Source organism: Pagrus major, chromosome 23 (assembly GCF_040436345.1).
Source record: "Pagrus major chromosome 23, Pma_NU_1.0".
Taxonomy (NCBI): Eukaryota; Metazoa; Chordata; class Actinopteri; order Spariformes; family Sparidae; genus Pagrus; species Pagrus major.
Window position 1 is genome coordinate 6,127,126 of NC_133237.1, and position 24,706 is coordinate 6,151,831.

Sequence of the window (24,706 nt, forward strand, 5' to 3'; positions counted from 1 at the left end):
CGTAGTCCTTCATTCATTTTGCCTTATTTCAGAAGCATTTACTTTGAAATCTATGGTGATTTGATCCAGGTAGGACTGAAAAAGCAAACCAGTTCACATTCTGAATATCTAGGCAACATAGTTTAAACAGGAACTGTCAATCCAGGTAATCCAAAAGTCACGGAAAGTAATGAAGCTACTAGTAATGAGGTAAGCAGTAACTGTAATTTACTATTTGTCTGAATAAAAGGTATGGCCCCAGGAGGCTCAGTGTCAGCATGCCTGATGGAGCCACTGGTTGCTGCATGTATCAAATGATAACAGGCTGACTACCTGTTCCTCTTTGGTGTAGAGCTGGAAGCACTCATCCAAGGTGCAGCTGTACTGTTGGACGTGCTGCTGCTGCTGATTCCTCACACTCTCTGCATCCTTCACCACCTCCTCATGAATGTTACCAAACAGACTGTGGTTATATGAAACACACAGAAAGTAGTTTTACGTCAGTTAATAGAGAAAAACACTGGAGTAAATATGTGGTGCGATGTGATAAAGAAACACACTGACAGGTCTTTGATTCTGATCTCCCACTCGATGATGAGCTTCACATGTGGAGGTCCTCCTGAGCCGCACAGCTTCAGAGCTCTAAAAGATATGAAAGGTCAAAGGTAATGCAGTGTAGAAGAAGGAGCATCTGTACAAATTCCATTAAGTGGCTTAACATCATTAGCTTTGACATTTACAGTAAATGTACAGTACAAATAACCTTATTAGAATCATTTGAGGGCACTTGTATTGAGGCTTTTTAACCACTAGGTGTCAGGATTACTACAGCACTAGCAGCATTAGATGCTATGCGCTTGTTGTTTGTGTCTAATTTTGTGTGAGAGAGTGACTGTGGGGTTTCATTGGGGAGTCAGTTGTGGATGTTTCAGGTAAACAACTATATTTTAAGCTACAGTACAAGATAAATGTATCCTCCATAGCTCACAGCTGAGCTTCAACACATCAACAGTAAATTGACAAAATCATCCCAATTCAAAGTCCACTCAATAGCAAGTATTGTTAGTAAGTTGAAATTTTGACTTGATAAAGTATGATATGAAGAGTTAATGGATCAACAATGTTGTTACAAGTCATTCCTGAGTGAGACGTGAATGTCTCTTCTAAATGTCCCTGAAATGAAAGAGTTTTGAGAGATTTCACTAAAAACCACAGGTGCCATCCTCATGGTGCTGCTCATCCAATGGTTGCAGAGTTATTTCAGTTTGAACCAAAGTGGTGGAATCGACCAACAGACAATGGCGAAAAATTAGCAAATTTTTACAAGTCCATTGGTTGGCACATGCTAGAGATTACATGTCCTCCTAGAGTAAGAAACACTGTGATGTACGTGACATTACACACAGACACAGACTTATCACACAGGCTGATAGCAGTGAACAGTAGAGTGAAACACTTGCACTGGTACATTCTTGTACTGTTTGATGTGGGTTGACTTGGGAACAGAGCATATTTCTGAATCATTACAGTTCAAACACTATCATTACATTAGTTTCTAGGATACAGGGTGCTGCACATTTGCCTTTCAAAAGATTTCAGTGGCATTTTGCTCCCATCAGCACCATTCAACAAATGAATGAACTGTTCTTAGCAACTCCACAAATGGAAGTCCTTTCAAGACCTTGCCAAGAGGCCCCTTTGAAACATCAATTCAACTTCTGTAAGTAAAAGCCATCAGACCTGCATTTGTGAAAATGGATAAAATGTCTGCACATTTCCGTGAATGCTTTCAAATCAGGGCTAACCTTTATAGTCGGGATGACGTACGTAAAAAGAGGCAAAATTAAACATCAGCTTCAGAACGTCTGGATAGACTGTGCTAATCATCGCAAACTGCTGGACTTGTGTGTAACATTTGTTTTCATGTCAAAACGTCTTCAATAACTGGCTGTCTGCCTGTAGCCTTTCTTAAGTAACACTTTATTAGATCAAAACAGACTTAAATTGCATTGAAATTGATCACATTAGATTAAATCTGAATGAGCCTGTGAGGACATTGGGTCATCTCAGTGTTGAAAGTTCTGACCATAATAACAGTAATTCTACAACAAAATAACACATTTAGACTAATCCAATAACCCTCTGGTCTAATAATAGACGTCAATGTAATGTCCAGACAGGCAGCCAGCTCTGACAGTCACTGAGGTCACTGAGTGCCTACATTGTTTGCACCTGCAGAAATAGATATTACATGGAGGATATGGGAGGATGTGTACCTACTCGAGAAATGTGTCCAAAAATATTCCTGTCAGACACACTTGCATCAGAGCATTGAAGAGTTTTTGTTGCATGAGTGGTCAGACACTTTTATTTGGCCGAACAGGCTTTCAGGATTCAGCGGGGAGTGCAATCAACACCCCCCAAACTGTGCAGAGCAAAACCCAGTAGAAGTAAAAAAAAAAAGCCAGTTATATGTATGATGAGCTCTGGTGATGGAGGGCAAATATCAATTAACACATTCTCAACAGCAGGACTTGTTTGAATGTGAATTTCAATGCGCTCATGTGTGTGACATCAGCTCTCCACCAGAATGAAATATTGATGTATTTTCAAAACCCTCACCTGTCGACAGCAGGGTGGTAGAGTGGCCGCCCGTCCTGAGGTGACAGGTAGCTGTAAAATGCTGATCCTCCCACCACACGGATGTTGAACAGCACTCTGGTGTTCTGAAAGAAGTGCACAACAAAAACTCTGTAAAAGTCATGGACATGACATCAGGGTATTTTATGCTTCTCATAACAAGACTATAAACTTCAGGACTTTATATGTCCAACACATCCTCTCCTCAAATACTATATGTTTAAAATATTGTGGACCCTCTTCAGGCTGCAACTAATGATTATTTTCATTGTTAATCAATCTGTCGATTTTCTCAATAAATCGATTAGTTGATTGATCTATAAAGTGTCAGAAACTGGCGAAAAATGTCAATCAGTGTTTCCAAAAGCGCAAGAAAACGTCCTAAAATGTCTTGTTTTGTCGACCCAAAGATATTCAGTTTACTGCTATAAAGGAGTAAAGAAACCAGAAAATATTCACATTTAAGAAGCTGGAATAGGAGAACTTATACTTTTATTTTGGTAAATAATTACACAAACTGTTTAAATAATTAGCAAAATACTTGGTTGTTAAATTTATGTCATGATGTTTGGATTCAGTTTCATTGTTTTCTGTTTTATTTTGTAAGGTTCATCCTCAAGTGTCATGTTGTGTTACTTCCTGTCTTTGTCTTGTTTTCCCTCCCTTGTGATTGTCCTGATTAGCCTCCTGTGTATTTAGTCCATGTGTTTTTCCTGTCAATTGTCAGTTTGTCTATGTTTGCTCTGTTTTTTGGTTTGCACTTGGTTTAGTTTTTGAATGTCTTGTATTTCTTTGGTTCTTGGTGTTTTCCTTCCGCCTGTTTTTTGTTACTGACTAATCGTTAAAGCTTGTTTCACTGATTGTCTGCCTGGAGTCTGCAGTTGGGTCCTTTTTTGCTACAATTGTAACATTTAATAGAAGAGAACTAATGAATCTATTAGCTGTAACAGCTCTATACCATTCAGATCTGACTCTGATTTTGTTGATTTGAGTTGTACTACTAACTAAACAACATGGGTGTGGCACGTTGGAATCGCTACTGGTTTGGTTGCTGCCACTTAACTGCTTCACATAAACTATTTCAAGTTGTACTAAATTCCTCTTCCATGTGGTGTCACGTCCACTAAACTATTTTTTATCCAATTAGCAAATGTTCACATGCTAACTTGGTATATTAACATGGCAAACATGGTAAATACTTTGCCATTTTTACATCAGCATGTAAGCACTGTCATTGTGGCATATTCGTTACATTATGCTGACATTAGCATTTAGCTAAAAAAGCACCACTGTGTTTAAGTCCAGCCTCACAGAGCTGCTCGCATGGCAGTTGACTCTTAAGTCTCGTTAAGGTCTAAAATGAGCACTGCCACCACACTGATTCACAACTGTAATGAGAAACGTTGATGCTTGCAGTTTTGTGGTGTTATTCACTCATCATGGTTTTGCTTAACTATGATGAGATGGTTTCATTATGGCAAAATGAGAACACATAGCTCAGGACTTTTTAAGCAGCAGCAGCAGAAACATTTCTCAAGACTTTCACTGCGATCAGTCAAAACGACTGCTCAGTTAAGAGACTTCCAACCATAAAAATGTGGCCTGAAATGGTTTTATGAATCCAATATGCGTTATCGAAAGAAGACTGACTACTGTAGTTAAGTTTCATATGGTCTGTCTAAGTTCTGATGTATCCCTCTGGATCAAAGCAGCAAAAGGAAGTTTACTTCACAGATAATGAAGGTTTTATACAGAGAAGAAGAACTTTTTAAGACTAGGTTCAGATTGTTTTTTACTCTCATTCTCTCTCTACAAGCGTACAACAACCTCCATCTTCCCATCATACAACCTGGCAGATCTGACAGAACTTCAGGCTTCATCTAAATATAAGTGAAATGATACTGAGTGATTTTTTTCCAGCAGCAAAGGGTTATTTCAAACACTTACTGTATCTACACTGTAAAATCTGACAAAGTGATTTTACTTCAAAAGATGGAATAAATGGATAAAAAAGTTAGGACACCAATTACCTCAACATTAACAAGTAGAATATTACATTTAGGTTGTACAAGCTGAAAAGTTTTATCAGGTTAAAATGATTAGTCTACTTGGTAATTTTAATTTGAAGTAAAGTCACTTTGTAAGATTTTACAGTGCACGAGCATCAGATGAACTGAGGACAGTCTCTCACTTTTATTGTCCCCCCCTTTGGTCAGTCTACCTATTCGTCTGTCTCTATGCAGACTAAACAGTATATCACCAAAAGCTTTTTGTGTTGGCAAATGAACCATTAACACTTAATGATAAAAATCATTCTTTATAGCCAACATTAATTTAAAAATGTGTTTCTTGCGTTGACGTTTTTAGCTTAGCCATTTGTTGCTGGCACATGCTGGTTGGAGTATTAATTCTCTACTCAGACACAGTCGGTCTTGGACTGCTGTTCAAAACGTGTTAAAAAATGCTGAACTGAGAGTGAGTTTACACAAAACCTGGCATATTATTACACTCTCATGGTTATATTTACCTAGTTTGCTGTGAAAAGGCTAAAGCAACAAAAAGGCAGAGGAGAACAAAGTGGGCCATCATGAAATGTAGGCCGAGACCTGCACCTGACATTTTGAGCTCACAGCAGTTCAGCTTGAATCAACATGTAGCACCTTAACACGAAGCACAGTCTTAAAGTTCTGTTTGCAGTCAAAGTATTATTTTACTGCGAAAAATAATATTAATAAAACCGTAGATAATCGAGCAACTCTCCCATATCATTCTCAACTGGACTGAAAAGCTTAAGCTGCGAATAAAAAAGACCGAACACACGAGGTACTAATATCTTCTTCTCCTCCTCTGAAGCATACTTATATCACTCTGAGATATACTCAGATTGGAGGTGCTTTAGGAGTGAAGAAGCGCTTTGCAAAAATGAAATTCATCTCGACTTGTTCCAGTGAAATCTAGTGTGTAGCTGCTGGCTGAGCTCAAACACTAACACCCACTCTGAGTCCTGCGAGGAAAGCTCGATCCAGCAGAATCGTACTGATGACAAAGAGCGCACCAAAGAGACAGCAATATTGATATGCTGAACACATGAACCCACTGGAATGCTTCACCCTTAGGCAAAGTTACACAATACTTCTGAATTACTGCCTCACATATGCAATATACAGTACTATTTCAAGTATCAGCATCACAAGCTCTAACGTCCAAGTAACATTTGGCTCTCATGTCCTCATTATGTGCACACGTGAAGAGCTGTGTAACTAAGACTGTATTATCTTCTCTTTAGTGTTTCAGCATCATGTGTTTATGGACTCTGCAGGCATCAAACTTCCCCGTCATGCTTTTCCAGATAACTCATCTACTTTTCTGGGTTTTCAATCTGCTGTGTAAAAACTGTAATACTAGATGACAAGGGCGAAGTAAAAAAGACATTTTCTTTTCATTACAGACTTGCTTGGGCTTACTGTGAGTTCCAGAGAAAGGCTTGTGTGTGCATGTGAAGACCACCCAGAGAGTCCTGCCAATACCAGCTTCTCAAGAATAGGGTTTTTCCTCTATTGTTTCAAAAACCAGTGGAAAATTTCTTTAAAATATGATACTATATATAAATTACTATAATTCCCCACACCTTGCACTGGTCTTGTAAGATACTGACTGCTTCAACAAAAAGATCCATGGGTTTACGCATTGAATATTTCAGATTGAATAAACCCACGACAGGCCTGTCAAGCTTTGGATTTCTCTACATGTTGTAGCGGTGTGCCCGGGGCTCTGATAAGAATCATACTCGAGAGTTTGGGTGTTGCTTTCTTTTTCCTTACCTTCTCAAAAACCAAAGGCGCAACAGAAAAAGTGCAAAGAACAAATTAAACGGACTGCTCCGATGAAGCCATACGTTAGGTAGATAGAGGAATGTATAGCCGAATATCACAAACTAAGTAAAGGGACCCAGTATAGGATGTAAAGAAAAATCTACAAAGGAAGGGAAATTTCCATACAATCTGTAGAAAACCCTGCTTCAGAGAGAAAGAGCGTTAAAGAAGCTCAAACAAAACTATTAACATGTTTACAAGCTACATTAAACAGAAAGCTTTAGAGCGAGGAGAGGAAGAGATCCTAGCGCCTATCTGCTAACTACTGGCAATATGCATGGGAACAAATCAAAATATAATATATTTGAATAAGTTGCTTACTTCTGAAATTACTTTGTGAAATTAGAGGTTACACTAAAAAAAAAGCCAGGTAAACACATCCACTGTGTCGTATTTCCCCACTGTGTGGTCCTATGCTAACTTTACTTACACAGTGTCGGCTAACATTAGCAGCTCTTTATTGGATTTCGGGAAGTTTACACTCCAGCAACCCCAGCAAGAACTTACATTCACCAAAGACACTTAGTAAGTCCTCACCCTAAAAGCCTTCTGTCTTGTTACTTTAAACAGAAAACACATGTTTGAAAACCTGAACAATGAAGCGTATATAAAACCCCTGTCATGCTTGCTTGGTTTTTGCATTTTTCCCTCATAACACCAGCTTAACATTGTAGAACAAGAACAACACTGTTAACTTCCATTTCTTCTCCATGGATCATCAACTGGCAATGGTGCTCATCTTATACCTGGGAAATGTAGTTTTAGAGTCAGTTTTTAGTGTGATGTCATGTTTGCAGCCATATTTAATACCCCCTTTTTTTCTGCAGATTTCTCAACGCTGGGAACATTCAAGTCAGCTGGTGACAAGTGTTTACAACCAAATCATGAAGCTAATATTAGCTAACCTAGCTAGCTAACTAACTACAGCTGATAAAATCTGACAGCATGGTTGTTGCCAACTATGCTGACAGTTGCCAGTCAGAAATGAGAGGCTTTTTCGTCTACTGTTAATAGATTACTGATTACTAATAATTTCAAATCTGCCACCATTAGCTAGGTTCAGGCAAAATTCCTATGGTGCTGCGTATATGTATGAATGTATGTATGTTTATTTTCCACCCAGTAGAGGCAGATGACGAGGGTTATGTGAGAGTAACTATGACTAATATATGAGAAGAAAAACGAACAAGTGAGCATCGGAGATCTGGTGAGGCTCTGAGCAATGTCACCCCTGTCAGCATGACTGCTGAGAAGAGAAGGAGAAAACCTGTGAAAAGTCATCTCAGCATCCTGTCAGAGGAGAGTATGAGCGCGTGGGCCCTACAGACGGCGGAGACTCTACTGTTTAAAGTTTGCCCATGAGAAAATCCTTGGTCGGGCTTTCAACCAAGGTTAATCACTTTTTGTGTTCAGCGAGGGTGGCGTGAAGGTGAGGAATGTTTGTGGCATTGTTTGTGCCTGACAAGGCAAAAGACTTTAAATTACAATCCATGCAAAGAAGACAGTGTTTCACTTGTCTGACCGTTGTGTGCGTGTAGGGGGATTTACATTTACCAAACTCTTTTCTTGTACTATAACGTTCCAACTAATTTTCATATCAAATCCAAACAGTTCACCTTAAATAAAAACAACGTCCTCTTCATGTACACCAGAAGTCTAGCAGGAGAAGGTGTGAATGTGCGAGAGTGCTTGTCTCATGTTAATATGAGTACTGTCGATGAGAGGCCAGCTATCATTGTACTGCAGCGTCATATATTGCAAGGTGTGCTCCAGCGAGCATCAAGTCTGCCACTGCTAAAATGAAGATGTCAAGCAATGTCAGAAGCAAGAAAAATGGCTGTCAGAGAGGCCGTGCTTTTTTTCTCTTTCAATCGCGTCTTTGCCGAAGCTAAAATTAGACAGAAGCGGAAAAATCCACTTGAGTGTACTTCACTGGTGCTCGAAAACTACAGATTCTGTTGAGCTGAAAGATTCAGAGCAAACATCTGCGCTGAGCATCGCTCCTTTCTTGGCAGAGGCAGGCTCCAATAAACTGATTATACTGTACAAGCCTGGTTTTAATTAAATGGCTGACAGCATGGGGCACAAAGGAGGCCACAGAGCTCCAGCAGAGTAACTGAAAATGTTGCACCTGACTCCTCTCTTCCTCTTTCTCCTGGCACTTCTCAAAGAACACTGAGTAATAACATGCAGTACAACACGCTGGGTAACAGTTTTCTTGCACAATCAATGCTCTATATGGCTCTTTAATGCAGTTGTGTGTCAGCGGTCTCCACAAAGAAACAGACACTGATTGGTAATCTGTTTAGCTACATAATTAACAAAATGCTACTGCACACAATCACATGCTTAAACACATACAGTACACGCGAGTGAGCAAGCACAAACAAGCAGGAAAGCTGGCCCTTTGGCTTGAGTGAAGTAAATAATTGATTTGACAGTAACAGACATTAGGGGTGCATCTATGCAAGCTATGCTGTTTCTATCAGTATGTGTCATGTTTTACAGGTAAACGAGCCACCCATGCTTCTTCTTAGCCATGCATGAACACTGACAGGCCAACAACTCACCTTCTGACCAAATCAAGTCCTACTAGGTCTTTAGTAGGACTTCCTGCCCTTTAGCCTGTCGGAGTAAAACTTCTCTTAAAATAAAAAGTATAGCCTCTGTGTCTTGTTTTATTATTGAATTTAGGTGATGGGCTAAACTTTTTGTGTGCATTTCAATTGCTGATTTTACCTCAAATTATAGTGGTCAACGGCTGATTGAATAACGATAGTTTGGAGCAGAAAAAAGCAGAAAGCTGATAAACTGGCCGATACCAAACCAACCTCCCCAAAGTCAGAAACGAGCTGACTGCATGGGCTCCGTCGGTGCCTTTTATTCTCTCCTCTCTCCTGCGGGCTGCCCTGACTAACGCTAAGCTAGGTACTCTGTTGGTGTACTGGCGAAAAAAAACAGACTCTGACGGACATTAAATCATCGAGATAACAACAGGATGTGATCTGTCAGTAAGAGAGCACAGTAGACATAACTTTTCTCTGCTCTTTTTAGCTGCTTTAGTCAGATTGCTGCATGTGAACTTGTCACAACCTACTTCAGCAGAGCTAAGAGTGTTAAGTTGCTTATGCCCATTCTAAACCTTTAGTACACTGTTAAGCATCATACCTCTGCCAGTTTAAAGGTTGGTCTATGAAATGTTAAAAACCAGCGTTACACAAGCAAAACAGAGACAGCATGCTTTTGGCAGAGCAGCAGTCATCTTCAGTCTAATGCCTTAAAAATACCATAATATCTTTAACCTCCTAATTTACAACTAAACCCACTTTCAATAAAGTTAAAAAGTAGTTGCCAACCTCTTCCATAAAAATATCATTAAATGTCATCCAAGCTCCAACTTCAGAAACATTGCTTGAAAAAGGCTTCACATGCTGCTAATTAGCGTTCAATTTCATATGAACTGCTTTTTTGTAACTTCACCTATTTAAAGTCCTTTTTCATTGCCAGTTTCCATCCTGTGTACATTCAGGAAAGAACTCATTAACATCCTCAGCCTGGAGCCTGTTAATCAGCTTTGACCTCTCAACGCTGACACAAACGAGGGCAAACATGAACGTGCCATGGGGACACTCACAAGGCTTTACAGTGGGCGTGTTGGATGTGAGGAGAGGACAGCCACATATGTGTCTCTTAAACTGTAAGTGTCTCTCTGTGTATCAGTGAGCGAGTGTCCCAAACCTGTCAACCTGACTCTGGCCAGTAGGTGCAGCGAGAGGAAACCGCTTCCTGTCTGCCTCCAGCTGGTGCTTTAACGCTCTTCCACCTGTACCACACAGTGTCCTTGTGTGGGCACGCTTTCCTCTGTCCCGAGCCAATAAACCTGTCTCAGAACAGGTGCACCAGCCGGCACGGCAGGAGGGGACCGTGTCCCCTCTCTGCCTCCAGCCGGTGCTCAAAACAAGCCCGCCCACGCAACACAGCTATCAAATACAAGTTTTACAAGCATCACGGAGCCGTTTCTATTGACTTATTACACAGGGCTGTACTGCAACATTAGTCAAAGGGTTTTCTGGATGTGGCTGCAGTAAATAAAAAACAGAGTAAATAATGTGAAAAATAATAAATTCCTTCTCTCTGTCACTGACAGTAGCTGAATTTACAGTCAATACTCAGGTTGGAACTGTTATACTTTTGTCCTGAGAAGAGTTGATGCAGTGGAATACAGACACTAATTTGCTCTGAGTTGTGTTTCATATAAGTCTGATGTGAATAAATCTGATTTTTAACTTTCTAACACCTTTCTCTTTCACCTTCTCTCCTCTGCTGTCTGTGTGTTTCAGTCCACATAGAAACTAAGCGAAGAGAGGGACGTTACTCGACTTGACGGCTTGAACTCGAGGGTTAGGACTTGCACATCTTCATTGAGGATAATATACACTAAAAACATGGAGGCTCAGACTTTCTGTTCTGCTCACCTCACCTGCAGCACGCAGACTCCTTTCATTTTTACCTTTCACAAGAAGAGTCCTGGATACACTGCATAAATGCTTCTCAGAGAGAGAAGATATATAACTTTTCATGAAAAAAAAAAAGGTTACAAATACGTTTGTGTATGCTGTCAGTTATAGCACTTAAAAAGAAAGGAAATTGGAATTGGCCAAAATTGGAATCGACATGTCAGACTAAGAAAATTGCAATCGGTGCATTTCTAGTTTTATTTCCGGATTCTTGCATTGTGTGCGTGTCCTCCTCCAGGTTTCATTGTGCATAGGAAGAATACAGTTCAGGTCCCACTTGGCCCATTCCACCCACTCTTCACACATATTTTATAATCTACATGTTATCAGAAATGCTGTCAGCCATAATTTGTATACTGTGATTTTCTTTCCCTGTTAAAAAGGGTTTTTGGGGTTTTACCTTGGCTGAACTGACAGAGGGTGTCTGTATGCTGTACAGATTGTAAATCCTGCCGAGGCAAATTGTAATTTGTGATTTTAGAGTCTGTGTGTGACTCAACGTGTGGGGGCAAGGGAAACAAAGAACTTCTTGTGCCTGTACCTGTGCCTGAGCTCCATTGATCATCAGGTAATAAAGCTTGCTGAGGATGCTCTGCTGCAGCTGGTCCCAGGAAATAGACCGGTCCTCCCTCACTAAGAATGGAGGTCCAAACCTTGAACAGGAATAGAAAATGTTGAAAAGTGAATGCTCACAAGCCTACCCGGACCAGCTCACACGTCTCCTTATCCTATTGTAATGTAAATAGTCATTTATTAACATTATCAGCATGAATTCTCATTACAGCACATCTACGGAAGGACAGAGAGATAATATGGAGTGAAAATAGCTGACGAGCACAGGGACAAGCAGCCCTCTGAAAAGACGGACCACATGACACATTAATCATAATACGCATTTAATTGAAGGCAGCCCTCTATTGTGTGCTTGAGATTTATTATTGTAAGGCCATGTGTGCATGCATGTGCATAAAGAGACAAAACTGTGGATACTGCCATTACTATTTTTTCTTCTTAACTGTTTCGTGTGTTTTTAGATCCTTAAAGACATTAAAACAAAACAGTAGAAATCACAAAAAAACACATCCTCAGTGACACAATTTTCCCATTACATCATAAATGAATGCCACAAGACTCTCAAAATAAATTAGGTTGGATTACTGTCCAGGATGGTAACCATTAACATTCTGTGGTGGCTGCAGCGACCACGACATGGGAAGAGACAATATACACAACAAAATGAGAGGGAAAATGGCTCGAGTCTGTTGGAAGCTGCTGTGGAGCAAGAGCAGAAACATTTCCATTCTTTTACTGTATGGTTTCCTTTGTGACAAATAGACTTAGTGTGCTAGATTAAAAAGGTCTTTTAACATCGTGTTGAGGCCTAATTCCACTGGCGAATGTTTTACCTCCCCAAGCTAACAATGAATACAGAATGCATTGAACACATTTAGAAGTCTGAATTTGTTCTACTTCTACAACCCCAATACTAAAAAAGTTGGGACAGTGTGTAAAAGATGACATCAAGATGTAATATGAAGTAAAATGTAATTAAATAAAAAGGGTTAACTTTCAACATTTGGGAAAGTTAACCATTTCACACATAACATGCCAAACTTTCTTAAATCCTACCTATTGCTATCTATCGGCATCACAGTCTTAACAAACCACGGTAACTCACACAGAGTTCTCACACATGATTGATTTTCAGAAATGCACCTGTGATGCGATTCTTCAGGCAGCCAGAGTGAGAAACAAGTATGTGACTCCAATGTCATCTACTTGGCACAGATAAGTCCTCTAGCTGTCATCTGATGAGAGTGAGAGAGGCGGGTGGTTTGATCAACGACGGTGAGGCGTTTGAAGGAGAAACTGAGACATGGATGGGATTGGACTTTCCCACAGCCGTGCTGGCGAGCTCACCTATATTGATCTCTCTGGACTCTGTCAGGGAGACGAATGTCTGATCTCTATATCGTGCCAGATGTCGGATTCCTCAGTCGATTGATTTTGAAACTCATCTCACAGTGAGATGTGAGTCCTTCCATTAACAGGGAGCGATCATGACCTTGACGTACTCCAGCAGAGCAAGGCAACATATAATGTGAACTAAGCTCCAGCACGTAAATCTGCTGAGAAGCTGTTAGCAGTGAAACCAACAAAAACTTTAATGACCGACAATCAAGTCAGAGAAGCTAAGAATTTACATTTTCCTTTGCTCTGACCCCTCTTAAAGTTACTGTTAAAGTTTTCCATTCTCCCTGAGCAAATGTGGCCAGTGGGTCTTCAGTTTCACGTGACGATAAACAAAAGCAGAGTTCTCATTTTTAGCAGACAATCGTTGATTTTGTCTGTTAGTTGGTTGAAACCCCTGTCTCAATGTGATTAATGTAAAATCATGGTCAGGACCCTGTAAAAGGGTCATAAACATGGTCCACACAAGTACATGAATGTAAATGACTATACCTGGCTCAGCTGGCCCACATGTGTGTCCCCAGTAAACACACTCAAGGAGCGCTCTAATGCACAGGTGGAGGGAACAAAAGTCAGTCCTCAAAGGGGGATACTGAGGTAATCAGAGTGTTTCCATGACCACAGTAATAGACACATGGCTGAAGTACAGTACAGACGAAGCCCTCTGTCCATGTTCTTCGTTCATTTCTGCCGTATATCTTTTCTGAAAACTTCCAGATACGGAGGAAACTGAGCATTACTACCAGACATCCTGAGGGGCAGTGTGGCCAGTAGTTCTCGTAAGATGACCATTGAACATGATGAAGACACTTGAACAATGGCAGACATCTGAAAGTACTGCAAATTACATTTGGTGTCAATTTTTGTCATTGGTAACATTAGTGAAGAAAATTCTCCGTCCATAAGTAGTGAAGTATTTAATGGCCTTACAGACCACTGCCATCTCTGCTGCCTCTGCTTTTTCCTCTTTCTTAAAAGGTATATTTCCTCCACTGATACCATATTTGTTGTCAGAAACTCTTGACTCTGAGCTGCCCTCGAGCGATTGTAGTACACACTGATATAGTAGCACCTTTGGTACCACAGGGTGGATTTTCCAGTCCTTAACAGGTATTTTGCGAATATATCCTCCAGTAAGCTAATGACATGCCTCTTGGCTTAGTAACTAGAGCTAGGTTACTATAGCTACTCATCTGGATGGCCAGGCATGCTAACGTTTAAAGCTTATGTAACTGATTTAATCTTTGCTTAAAATTTCGGTCACCACCCTCCATACTCTTGGGATACTGGGTCTTATTAGAGCCTCATGGACACCACTTCAGCATATATAGAATCAGTTGCTATGATATTATTTTTCAGCAGGGGGTTTCATGAAATGGTCGGTTGATGTCGTTACTGTACCTAACAACATGCTGGCCGGCCCCTGCGGCATTGCACACCAACAGCAGGATCTTTACAGGGACGCCCTGGTTGAGGAACTCTGACGACAACGTCCCTGATGAAGGTAACCTCTGACCCTCAGGACCGGTGGAGTATGGCGATGATGGGAGGCTGTGATGGTAACCTGCCAGAAGAGGGAGAATACAGAAAGAGAGTCAGGGTGGGGGTGCGAGAGCAAAGTGGAGAGAGATGCTGAAATGAGTCACAGGGGGAGAGAGGAGAGTGAGGTGATAGAAGTTATTTTTTTTATCTAGTGATTCAATCAGTTTCTTGAAAATCCTGCTGATGCTGAAAGTGAACCAATTTCACGTTCTTCTGGTGAACAGCTTACTGACTGACACTGACACCAAAGATTTCACACTGTTAGCTAACAGCATGATGTACAAGATATGTGACATTCTCTCCTTGAAAGGAAGATCAACTTATTTCATGTATGGAAAACTTGATCGTTAAGCTTAGCACCTCTCTAACAAGGTGTGAGGAGGAGAACTGAAATATAGAAAGTGGCGAGACAGCAGCTTTCTATTTGGGAGCCGTGATTCAGAGGGGAGAACAGATGGACCAATGGCTGCCTGCACTCTCAGCAGGGGGTATTATCTGATGCAGCTTCTGCTTCACATCCCGTCCTGGTGGGGTGCCAAGCAGCACCACTTCTCTCCCGTTTCCCTCGACCGTCTCTCAGAAGAGTGTGACTGACTGAGTGAAAAGCTGAGATTATATGATTCCCTCGTGAAATGTGATGTCAGCTGACAAACCTCTGGGGTCAGCCCCGTAGAAGTTCACGGTGATAAATCACATGGTAAATTAGACTCGCAGACGCTGTTATTGATTGACCACGGTGGCTTTGCCTTCCCAAACGTTTCATTAAACACTGCTGTTTACACCTGACGCATGATTCATCACTGACAAAGCAAATGCCACTGCTGAGCATCCTGTTACTGAGATCCTTACAAAGTAACAAGCCTCTGCGTTGGCACAGCCCTCCTCCTGCAGAAATAACCGGGGTATGAGGACGTTAAGCTGTGCACTGTACGAAGGGCGAGACCTATTCAAAACCAATCAAAGTCTACATATAAGCCACCAGAGCTTTAACATTGAAACCTCTGATTGCAGTGTCTTGACCCTGAGAATGAGAGTAAAGATAAGTATGCACAGCTTTTCATTTATTAATGTCGCTCTAATCAAGCATGCGATAAAACTTGCTGCAATTTACATGAGCGCTGACCTCTGACAGCCGAGGGAATGATTAATGGGGAAAAAATCTCCCTTTAAATGCCCAGTGGAACATGTTCATGAAACAGCAGTATAATACAAAGGTCACCTCCCGGCCTGTCCCGCTAAGATTTATACCGGGATGCTTTGGAGGAGACCCACCTCTCATCGCTCATTACATCATTTTTTATGGCTCACTGTCAAAAACTGTTCTGTTTTAGACACTTTTTCAAGGCTCCCGTCACCTCCCTCCTTATTTATGTATTTGTTTTACCTTGTTTACAAGATGAATAATGGCGCAAGTATGAGACGCTGTTGGACAAGTCCCATAGCTACACTGAAAAAGGCACCACTCAAAACAACCACATAAAATGGGTAACACACCAAACACAGACCACACCAAAAGTTAACTTTGTTTAGCCGACATACCTGTCGATCCTAATCTCTTATGATCCCCAAAAAAAGTCTCACTAATTCTAAGAAACCGCAGGAGCCTGTGAACTCATCATTCCTCTGCACTCTCAGGCTTCTTTCATTGTCAAACAGCCAAACGGGATGAGCCAGACTAAACATAGACTACGTGAAAGCCTATAATTAAACACCTCTGCACATACGGGGATCTTCTCTCCCCACAGCTACAGGACAACCCCCACAATCCCATTAGCTGTCTGCACAGTCATATTCAAGGTCTCTGAACAAAAATAGGTGGTCAGACAAATACATGTTGTCTGACTGAAGGTTATTCTGGACTGAAAACATGATGCTCAGCTGCAAAAGGAGTGATGAGTGAGATGATGTGACTTGTGAATGCTTTTATGAATGTTAGCTCCAAAATAAGATATCTTTAGTTCATTATTAGGTTTTCAACGTGTGACTGTGCAAACTAATGTCATTCATGTATAATCGTGTATCCTCAATTACTAAATTATCATTATTGCATTGTTTTCCTGTTTGAACAGAGCAGTGCAGCCCCTGTGGGTCGGATGGATTTATCTTACTTCTACCTAATGTTTCATGCACAAATTGGCAACATGTGGCAGGTCGATGATGATAAATTGTACTGATAATGCTGCCAGATATCTGATTTCATCTAAATTGCCTGATAAACAAGACTATGAGTCATTAGCACAGAGGGTCTGTGAGCCTGTCACAGTGGTGCTAAATGCTAAGGTCAGAATGCTAACATGCTGATGTTTAGCAGATATAACTTTGACTTATTTTTGAGCATGCTAACATTAGCTAATTAGCACTAAACACAAAGTACAACTGAGGCCAATGGGAATTTTTTTTTGTTTTGCAGGTATTTGATCATAATCCAAGGTATCGGAAGAATGTCAAATGTGACTTGATAAAACGCTAGAAGAAAGGTTAAGGATTGACAAAAGTAATTACAATTCATCCTGAGGGGGAAGTTTTACATGGCATCCAATCGTTGAGACATTTCACTCAAAACCAAAAGTGTGAAACTCACTGTGGCATGCAAGTAAAAGTCAGAGGATTACAATCTGTCAAACAGTTGTTAAGATACTTGTGAATCAAAGTGGTGGGCCGACCAACCGACCGACTAACCAACATCATCATCCCTAGAGCGATAGTGCTAGTCTGGCTCTTTAGCTGAGATTTTAATGGTAAGTTCACCCAAAATTCAATCATTATCTACTCACCCCTATGCTGTTGGAACGTCAGGTGAAGTTTTGTAGTCCACAAAACATTTCTGGAGCTACACAGAAAAATTGTGTTGCAGCATTCTACTAAACAACTGAAGAAGATGGGGACTTGTTTTAAAATGAGAAAATATATGGTTCCATACAGCTTGTCTCCGGAAGTCCTGACATCCCAAATTGATTTGAAAAGACAATATTTACAAACTTTTCAAAGCAGACATCTTCACTGTAGGAACACTAGGATCACTGTAGCTGCTAAGCTAAAAGCATTAGAATCGTTTTGTGGACTACGAAACTTCAACCTGACTTTCCGTGGGCATGGGGGTGAGTAGATAATTACTGATTTTTCAATTTTGGGTGAACTTATCCTTTAAGTGGTAACTGAGACGCAGTAATGCAGGCAGTAACTGTATTGTCAGGGTGGGTGTTGGGTGGTTGATGCAGACAGGAAGCTGTACAGAAACAGCCACCACTGAATTAACTAGTATTTAGGGCATTCTGAGTTTGACTGACTGCGCGTCTACCCAACTCACTACGACATCATCAGTCAGATTTTCTACATCAGTTGGACCTTAGATGTCCTGATTATTTGGAAACTAAAATGCAAAGAAGACCACTGATGCCTTTTCAGGTGGAAACTGAGAGAAATGGGCCACAGATGAAGCTCCTTGAGGCAGGAATGTGCAGAGCTGACCTCATGGTGGTCTCTGTTGTTTATCACGTGTAAAATTGTTAAATAATAAACAGTCCATAAAAAAATAAGCAAAATCCAAACTGCAGCACGAGGGATGATCTCATTTGACTGAAAACTGGGCGATGAATGAAGAGGAGGGAGAACCTGTTCTCTGTTTGTAACGGAGATAAAAGAATGTGAAATGGATACTTAACTCTGAAAGCCAATTATCTGCTTCCAAATATTATTTGGCAGGTGAGCCCGTGTTCGAGTCTCGTCCTTGGCACAACTGCTCCCCACAGTGATATTGTGCTTACTCATTTCTGCACCGTCAAACACCAAGCAGAAAGGACTTCTTTCCCACATTAAACTTGTAAACAACACTTCAAGATTTTATACATGATTCATTTTTAATTAAACCGCGATTACTTGATTACTAGACGGTAGGGACATGAAAATGCTGTACTTCGAACACAAACAACATTTTGTCTCGACTGTCCTCAATTCACGCAGGAGATATGATGGGATGTCAGAGAAATGTTAAAAATGTCTCTGCAGTTCTGTGGGAGTGAAGGGCTCTTAGTCCATTTATCACCTAGAGCCAGTACTGGAATGTAACTAAGTACATTTACTCAAATACTGTAATTAAGTAAAGTTCAGAGAACTTGTGCTTGACTTGAGTATTTCTGTTTTCTGCTACTTTAAACGTCCACGCAAGTATTATATTTTTCACTCCACTACATTTATTTGATAGCTCTGCACGCTGTGTCAGAGCCCAGCCGACATTTCTGTTTTTGCTGCATAACTGTCAAAGACAGAATGGGAGTGAAATGATGACTTCAGAGTGTAGAGGGGAGGTGTTATAGATGCAGTGGGGAGAATATGATGTAAGAGATTAATTTTAAGTACAGCAGGGAGGTGAGGACTCAGTGAGTGAGAAGGTCACCTCATCATTGGTTTGCCTTTGGCATGATCCAAGAGTATTTCATCTTTTCACTCACAGCAGACACTGAACAGCTTTTCACTGAGCGGCTCACGCTGTCGAACAGTGTGTGAGTGACCTTGAAATTTACTGAATGCCAGTGAAACTCAATCAATCAAGTGGGTTAGAAATAACAAGGAAACTGGTGAAACATAATAAAAAAGGGCTGCCGTCAGATGTTTTCACTCTGCATTCGTCAAGCAATCAGGAAGCTGCTTTCTCCAGACTCCACACTTAACATGTGGAGTCTTATATTACCAGATTTAGTTTTAATGAGACCCCTGGTGAAAGTTTGTTATTCCATCCCATATCTAACCCACAAGACTCAGATTTTTCCTTTCATTTAAGCATTAATGGATAATTGATTAAGGGTCTCTCTGCGATCAGACCGTTTAGATTTAGTAATTGCAGAAGGGGCATAAAGATCACATTTTAATGGCGCCAGACAGCCTGAAAGCATTACAGATCACTGTGTAATAAAGATGCATTTATACATTAATATGATATTTAATCGTACTGTTTACTTATATGTTATTTTGATTTTATAACTTTGATTAACCACAAACACTTAGGTAGAAAATATATAAGGGCTGTAGTCGAAATAAATCTAAATAATTTAAGTGACTCAATATTTTATTTACATACACAAATAATTAAGAGAGCCTGGTTGAATGTTTATCAATTGGGAAACTGTAAAAGTTCTGCAGATATTTGACTTCATCAAGTGCATATTACCCTAAACAGTTTGTTCCATCAACACATTTCAACACAAAGATGTCGGTGTTCCTTTAAAGACGAAAATATCTTCTATGTATTCTTACGGGGCAAACGTATCAGTGCGAGCGGTAGGACAATCTGCAAAGCACAGAAAAGTGTTGAGTTTCCATATCAACGCCTGCAGGCTGAGCCAGTGAGTACCCAGGGAGTTTAGACTGTGCCAGCAAGCAGACCAGCCAGACTGTCAGGGGGGCCTCCTTTTAGGCAGCACTGCTCTGTGCGGCCATTGAGCAACATAAATTGAATCACTAAAAGTCACATTTTTTAAGGTACAACAGCAGCGTTGAAACAGTGCTGGGACTACACTCGCAGCCCTGTGAGAGAGGACAACAGAGCAGAACACTAGATCACTTTCTGAAAAACAGATGAAATGAAGACATAAATCTGAGAGCACAAGAGAAATCTGTGCAGGGAGGGATGTAATTCACGGAGCTTTATGTGAAGTTATATACTTCTTAATGTGCTCTCCAAGGGCCCCACGCACAGGGGCATTCCCTGAAGGTTTAATTAAGCAAATACATTAATAAAATTGCTTTGTTTGCTTACAGATCTGTGTGTATATCTACATTAAAGTGGAGACCCTGTTGTTATTACATTATTACGTAGCACCACAAACCAGTTACACTCAAAGACAACTCAAAGTGTGTTGTGTTGGAACTAAAAATAGCGTGTTATACTTTGATTTCAGTTTCCTCTTTCAGTCACGCAGCTACCTGAGATCCGTGCAGAGCCTCCTCTGATGTAGAGGGGCGGAGCCTGGAAGGCATAGATGACATCATTCTCAGCTATGCTGGTCAGATCATCCTCATCAAAGAAGGAGCGCTGGAAGCCTGTGGAGTAAACCTCGGTGAGGATCACCTGGAAACAAACAAATACAAACACACATTAGTTTCTTTATAACAGTGCCATTATACATCTTAGAATGCTGTGAGAATGAACTTTGAACCCACTGGAGTGAACAGTAAACTTGGCACTATTATTCCCCCTAATCTCAGATCCAGCTTAAAGGTGCAATATGTAAGAGTGTGAAGGAATTTACTGGCATTAAACGCTTCATATTGCCTACGTGTGAATGGATTGTGATGTTACTTAAAAAGTGAGACCTTCCCCACCTTCTCGGTTGCCTATAACGGCCTATGGACTGATTTATATGTAAAGGACTTGAGAAGCTTTTCCGAGACAATCTCAATCAATGATGATTATTGGCACTTCTGGGTGCCTTGCTCCTCCTCCGCTCCCCTACAGTGCTAACGGTGTCAACACCAGCTAACTTTAGCTGAGAGTCCAATTGTGTCAACAAACGACCGGTGTCCAGCAGAACACACTGTCAAAGTCAAAGCTAACAGTGAAATATATTGTTACATTTTGGTTTCATCTGGCTAATGTACGCTAACATTAGCTTGCTTGCCAACGTGGATGAACTGCTAGCTAGCTAACATAGCAAAATACTGTTTTGATAACGTCAGCTAATTCACCCACACTCCCAGGGCCGATCCTGCTGGTAAATTGGCGACCTTGCCGTATATAAACTACTCTATCAGTTCCTGTTCTGAAACAAACAATGCCAGATTTAGCTGGGTAGCATGCCAAATTACTTCACAAGCTAATGTAATCCATGATACTAACTCATGTATTTTGACAATGTTGATCTTGGCAAACAGTTAAGGGCTCTCCACACAGACCACGATGTAAAGTTAACCATAAGGTCATGATGCGCATCCACACTGTAATGATAAAGACTAAAGGTGTATAACTATCAACTGACTAGCAAAGAGTGATTCAAAACAGGGACGGCCTACTGGCTAACTGTAACCTAAGATACGCTACAGTTAACTAGCTTTAACTTAGTTATTCGGCTTGGATCTGGCGATGGTTACTTTGTTACGGTAGCCGACAAAGTACTAATTTGCAAATGGCAAGCTAGTTAGTAGCATGGAGCCAATGGTCCTAATAAAATATAGGAAAATTACTGCTGTCATCAATAACAAAGATCCACATAGTAATTTAATTGTATTTTAGCCAATTAGACAAAAAAGTCAATTTAAACTAAAGGCAGACTAGGAAAGGTCACCAGTAAGATCCACAAATTACAATAATCATACTCATAGCCAGCATAATTGAGCTGTGCTGCTCTGTTCCAGTAGTTTGAATCTGGGTCCACACATGCTTTAAGTTACCTGGTCTGGGGAAAGTTTCCCCTCATCAGCCACCATCCTCCTCAGGCAGGCCACAGAGCCGAACAGAGGCACAGCCATCCCGACCCGCAGGTACCTCTGTCCTTTGGTGCTGAACACCAGAATCACACACAGCGGCCTGCCACAGATGAAGACACACAATCAGGAACGGTGGGAAATAGAGCAGGTTCTATTTTGATTTCTGTGCCATTTCTAACGGCAGCCTACTCTACGGCCAGGAAGGGACAAAAGAAGACTTTCATGAATAAATCAATACATTTTAGCATTAATAATAGATCATTAGGACTTAGTTTTATGTGTGCCAAATAATGGAATCTCTATTGCATTTTTAAAAACGAGGAGCTCTTGGCTCTGACCTCTCCAGAGGCAGCGCTGACATGAGCAGGGTGCTGGGACATAATGGCTTCTTTGAATAACAGCACACTGAGGAGATGGAGAGAAACCCTATCAGGTACCGGAGGGAGTGTATGGCCTTGAGGCGGTAGCTAGTGGCATAGAAATATATGGCCAAAAGATATTATACTGTATGGAGTAATAGATTTTATTTTTTTTTTGCACCTCAATATAATAAAAATAATAGAGTGATAAAGTTTATTGACCCTCTCATAGGGATACTTAAGAGTTACAGCAGCAAGAAGAAGCACAAGAACGTATACATAAAAGTAACCTTAAAAAAAAAGAAAACTCAAACTTCTCTCCGGGAATAATAAAGAAAACGAAGAAATAAAACAGGGGAATGAAGAATCAAATTTGCCCTTGTGCACTAGCGGTACAACATTTCCTCTGATAGATTAAAATATAGGTTAAATCACAATGAATAAAGAAACCTCTTAACCATAACATGATTTAAAAAAAAAAGTTGACCAAAGTCATTTGGTGAAATCTTGATTGTCGTACAGTGAGGCAGGTGCAGAGTGACAGCAGAAGCTGTCAGAGCGCACAGGTTTAATCACAGGTGAATACAGAGGACATCCAGCAGCAGGACAGCTGACTGCTCACAGCCTGCAGCACAAACTCAGAATTACCTCTACTCTGCATTCAAGGACGTTGTTTTGTACATTCATAAGGAATTAATCCACAACCAAGGTCTAGAAAGGTGTGTCACATGTCAGTCATTCAACCTCCAAACTGGTTCTGCACCCTAAACTAAAGGTGTATGTTTCTGAAAGATCTGAGGCAGGGGTCCCAACCTTGTTTTCACTGTGTACCATTTTCATAATTAATAGATTTAATGAGGACCTTCTGACCAGCTGGTCATGGATGAGAATCACCAAGTGTAATTGTTCTGGAAGCTAAACATGCAAGCTTGATTTCTCTCTCTGGTGGTTGTTTAATGTTATTCACCCCCAGCTAGTGTTTATTCGTCCTAAACTGCCAGATCACTTTACCGTACATTAACTGTGAGCAAGTGAGCAATGGCACACACTGAGAGTTTGTGTGTTTTAAATTCAGGTCAACGCTCAATGAAATCAGCACTCACCAGTTCTCTCTCTTCCTTTCTCCCTGTCCTTCCTATAACGTTATGTTCATGAAGTAAAGTAACATCCCTCCTCCAGCTCCAGTCAGCAGTCAACATTACAGTATGAAAACACCTCTGCTGACAGCTGCTGCAGTCAGGTTGATAAATGGGAGTGAAGATAAATCCACTTTTTAATTCCAAGGGTTTAAAAGCAATCTCTGAGCTCTCCTCCTGCCTGTAGATGGCTCTGGATGAGAGCAGATTCCACTGTGACTATGGGTGCTTTCTCCTTGAGAAGGTCTGGCTTTGCACCCGACTCTCCTACAGAGATACAGATTTCATGTGGTACAGCTGAATGCTGAAAGATTGTGTGGTTACACACAACATTGCATACAGATGACCTTTATTTTGATGCAAAGTCAATATATTGTGTAAAAATCCACCACATACAACATCAACTTTAAGGTAATAATTGTATAAATAGCCCCTGTAAGTTATATAACTATTATTCAGCTTCATTTTGCCAAATTGTTTCCTCATGGTCCAGTATCAAATGTTCAGAGGCCTGGTACAGGTCCACAGCCCTGGGGTTGGGAACCTCTGATTTAAGGGCTGTAATGGGTTTATATTCCTAAAGCATTGCATAAATTCTCGCCCTGAGCCATTAAATGATTTATAAACCAGCAGCAGGTCTTTGAAGTTTGTAGCTAACTGGAAGCTAGTTTAAAGATTTAACAACACAAGCTATCTGCATATTTCTACTGGTTCTAGATAAGCACAATTAGTATTAAACCTGTATGTGTGAAAAAACTATGTAATCAACTGCTCCACAGATTTGGGTGGGGAGCAGGAAACTTCAAAAGACCAGTGTAAAGAGAGCTCAGTAATTGGCAGCACTAATCAAGCCAAGGCTCAAGGAGGGATCCCATGTTTATGCCCACTGCATCTTTCATACCAGTGTGGACCCCCCGCCCCCCAATCTTATGAAACAATAAACAACTGGGTAGGAATATTCACAGGAATATTCACAGAGAAAGCTTTACATATAGTGTAAAAGAACAAAATCATCCAACATGCAAAGAGCACATGATCGCCAGGGACAGAGTCCAGTGTTTGGACTGCTGGGCACAGAAACTGTTGGTCGGGTAACAAACAGTATGTGTTTATGGCTTACAGACATGACTTGGCTGAGAGTGAGCTGAACTCTGCACACAGAGAAATGCATTAAAAATGCTCTAAAAAGACAACCCATCTGTTTTCTCCTCTGTTTATCCCCTCAGAAGTGTTTTCTCTCACCCTATCTGCTGCGCAGTTAATAGAAAGGA

The 24,706-nt window shown here is 40.8% G+C and overlaps 1 protein-coding gene across 1 annotated transcript in view; it reads right to left on the reverse strand.

Moving 5' to 3' along the window:
- usp43b (ubiquitin specific peptidase 43b) overlaps positions 1–24,706 on the reverse strand; it is a 68,575-nt gene that overhangs the window by 7,106 nt on the left and 36,763 nt on the right. The window contains exons 5-11 of the mRNA XM_073494194.1: positions 21,905–22,040; positions 20,441–20,585; positions 14,381–14,543; positions 11,550–11,661; positions 2,602–2,705; positions 544–621; positions 313–442 (exon numbers count right to left, since the gene is read on the reverse strand). Of these exons, the coding sequence (XP_073350295.1) occupies positions 313–442; positions 544–621; positions 2,602–2,705; positions 11,550–11,661; positions 14,381–14,543; positions 20,441–20,585; positions 21,905–22,040 (868 nt within the window). The remainder of the gene's footprint in view (positions 1–312; positions 443–543; positions 622–2,601; positions 2,706–11,549; positions 11,662–14,380; positions 14,544–20,440; positions 20,586–21,904; positions 22,041–24,706) is intronic.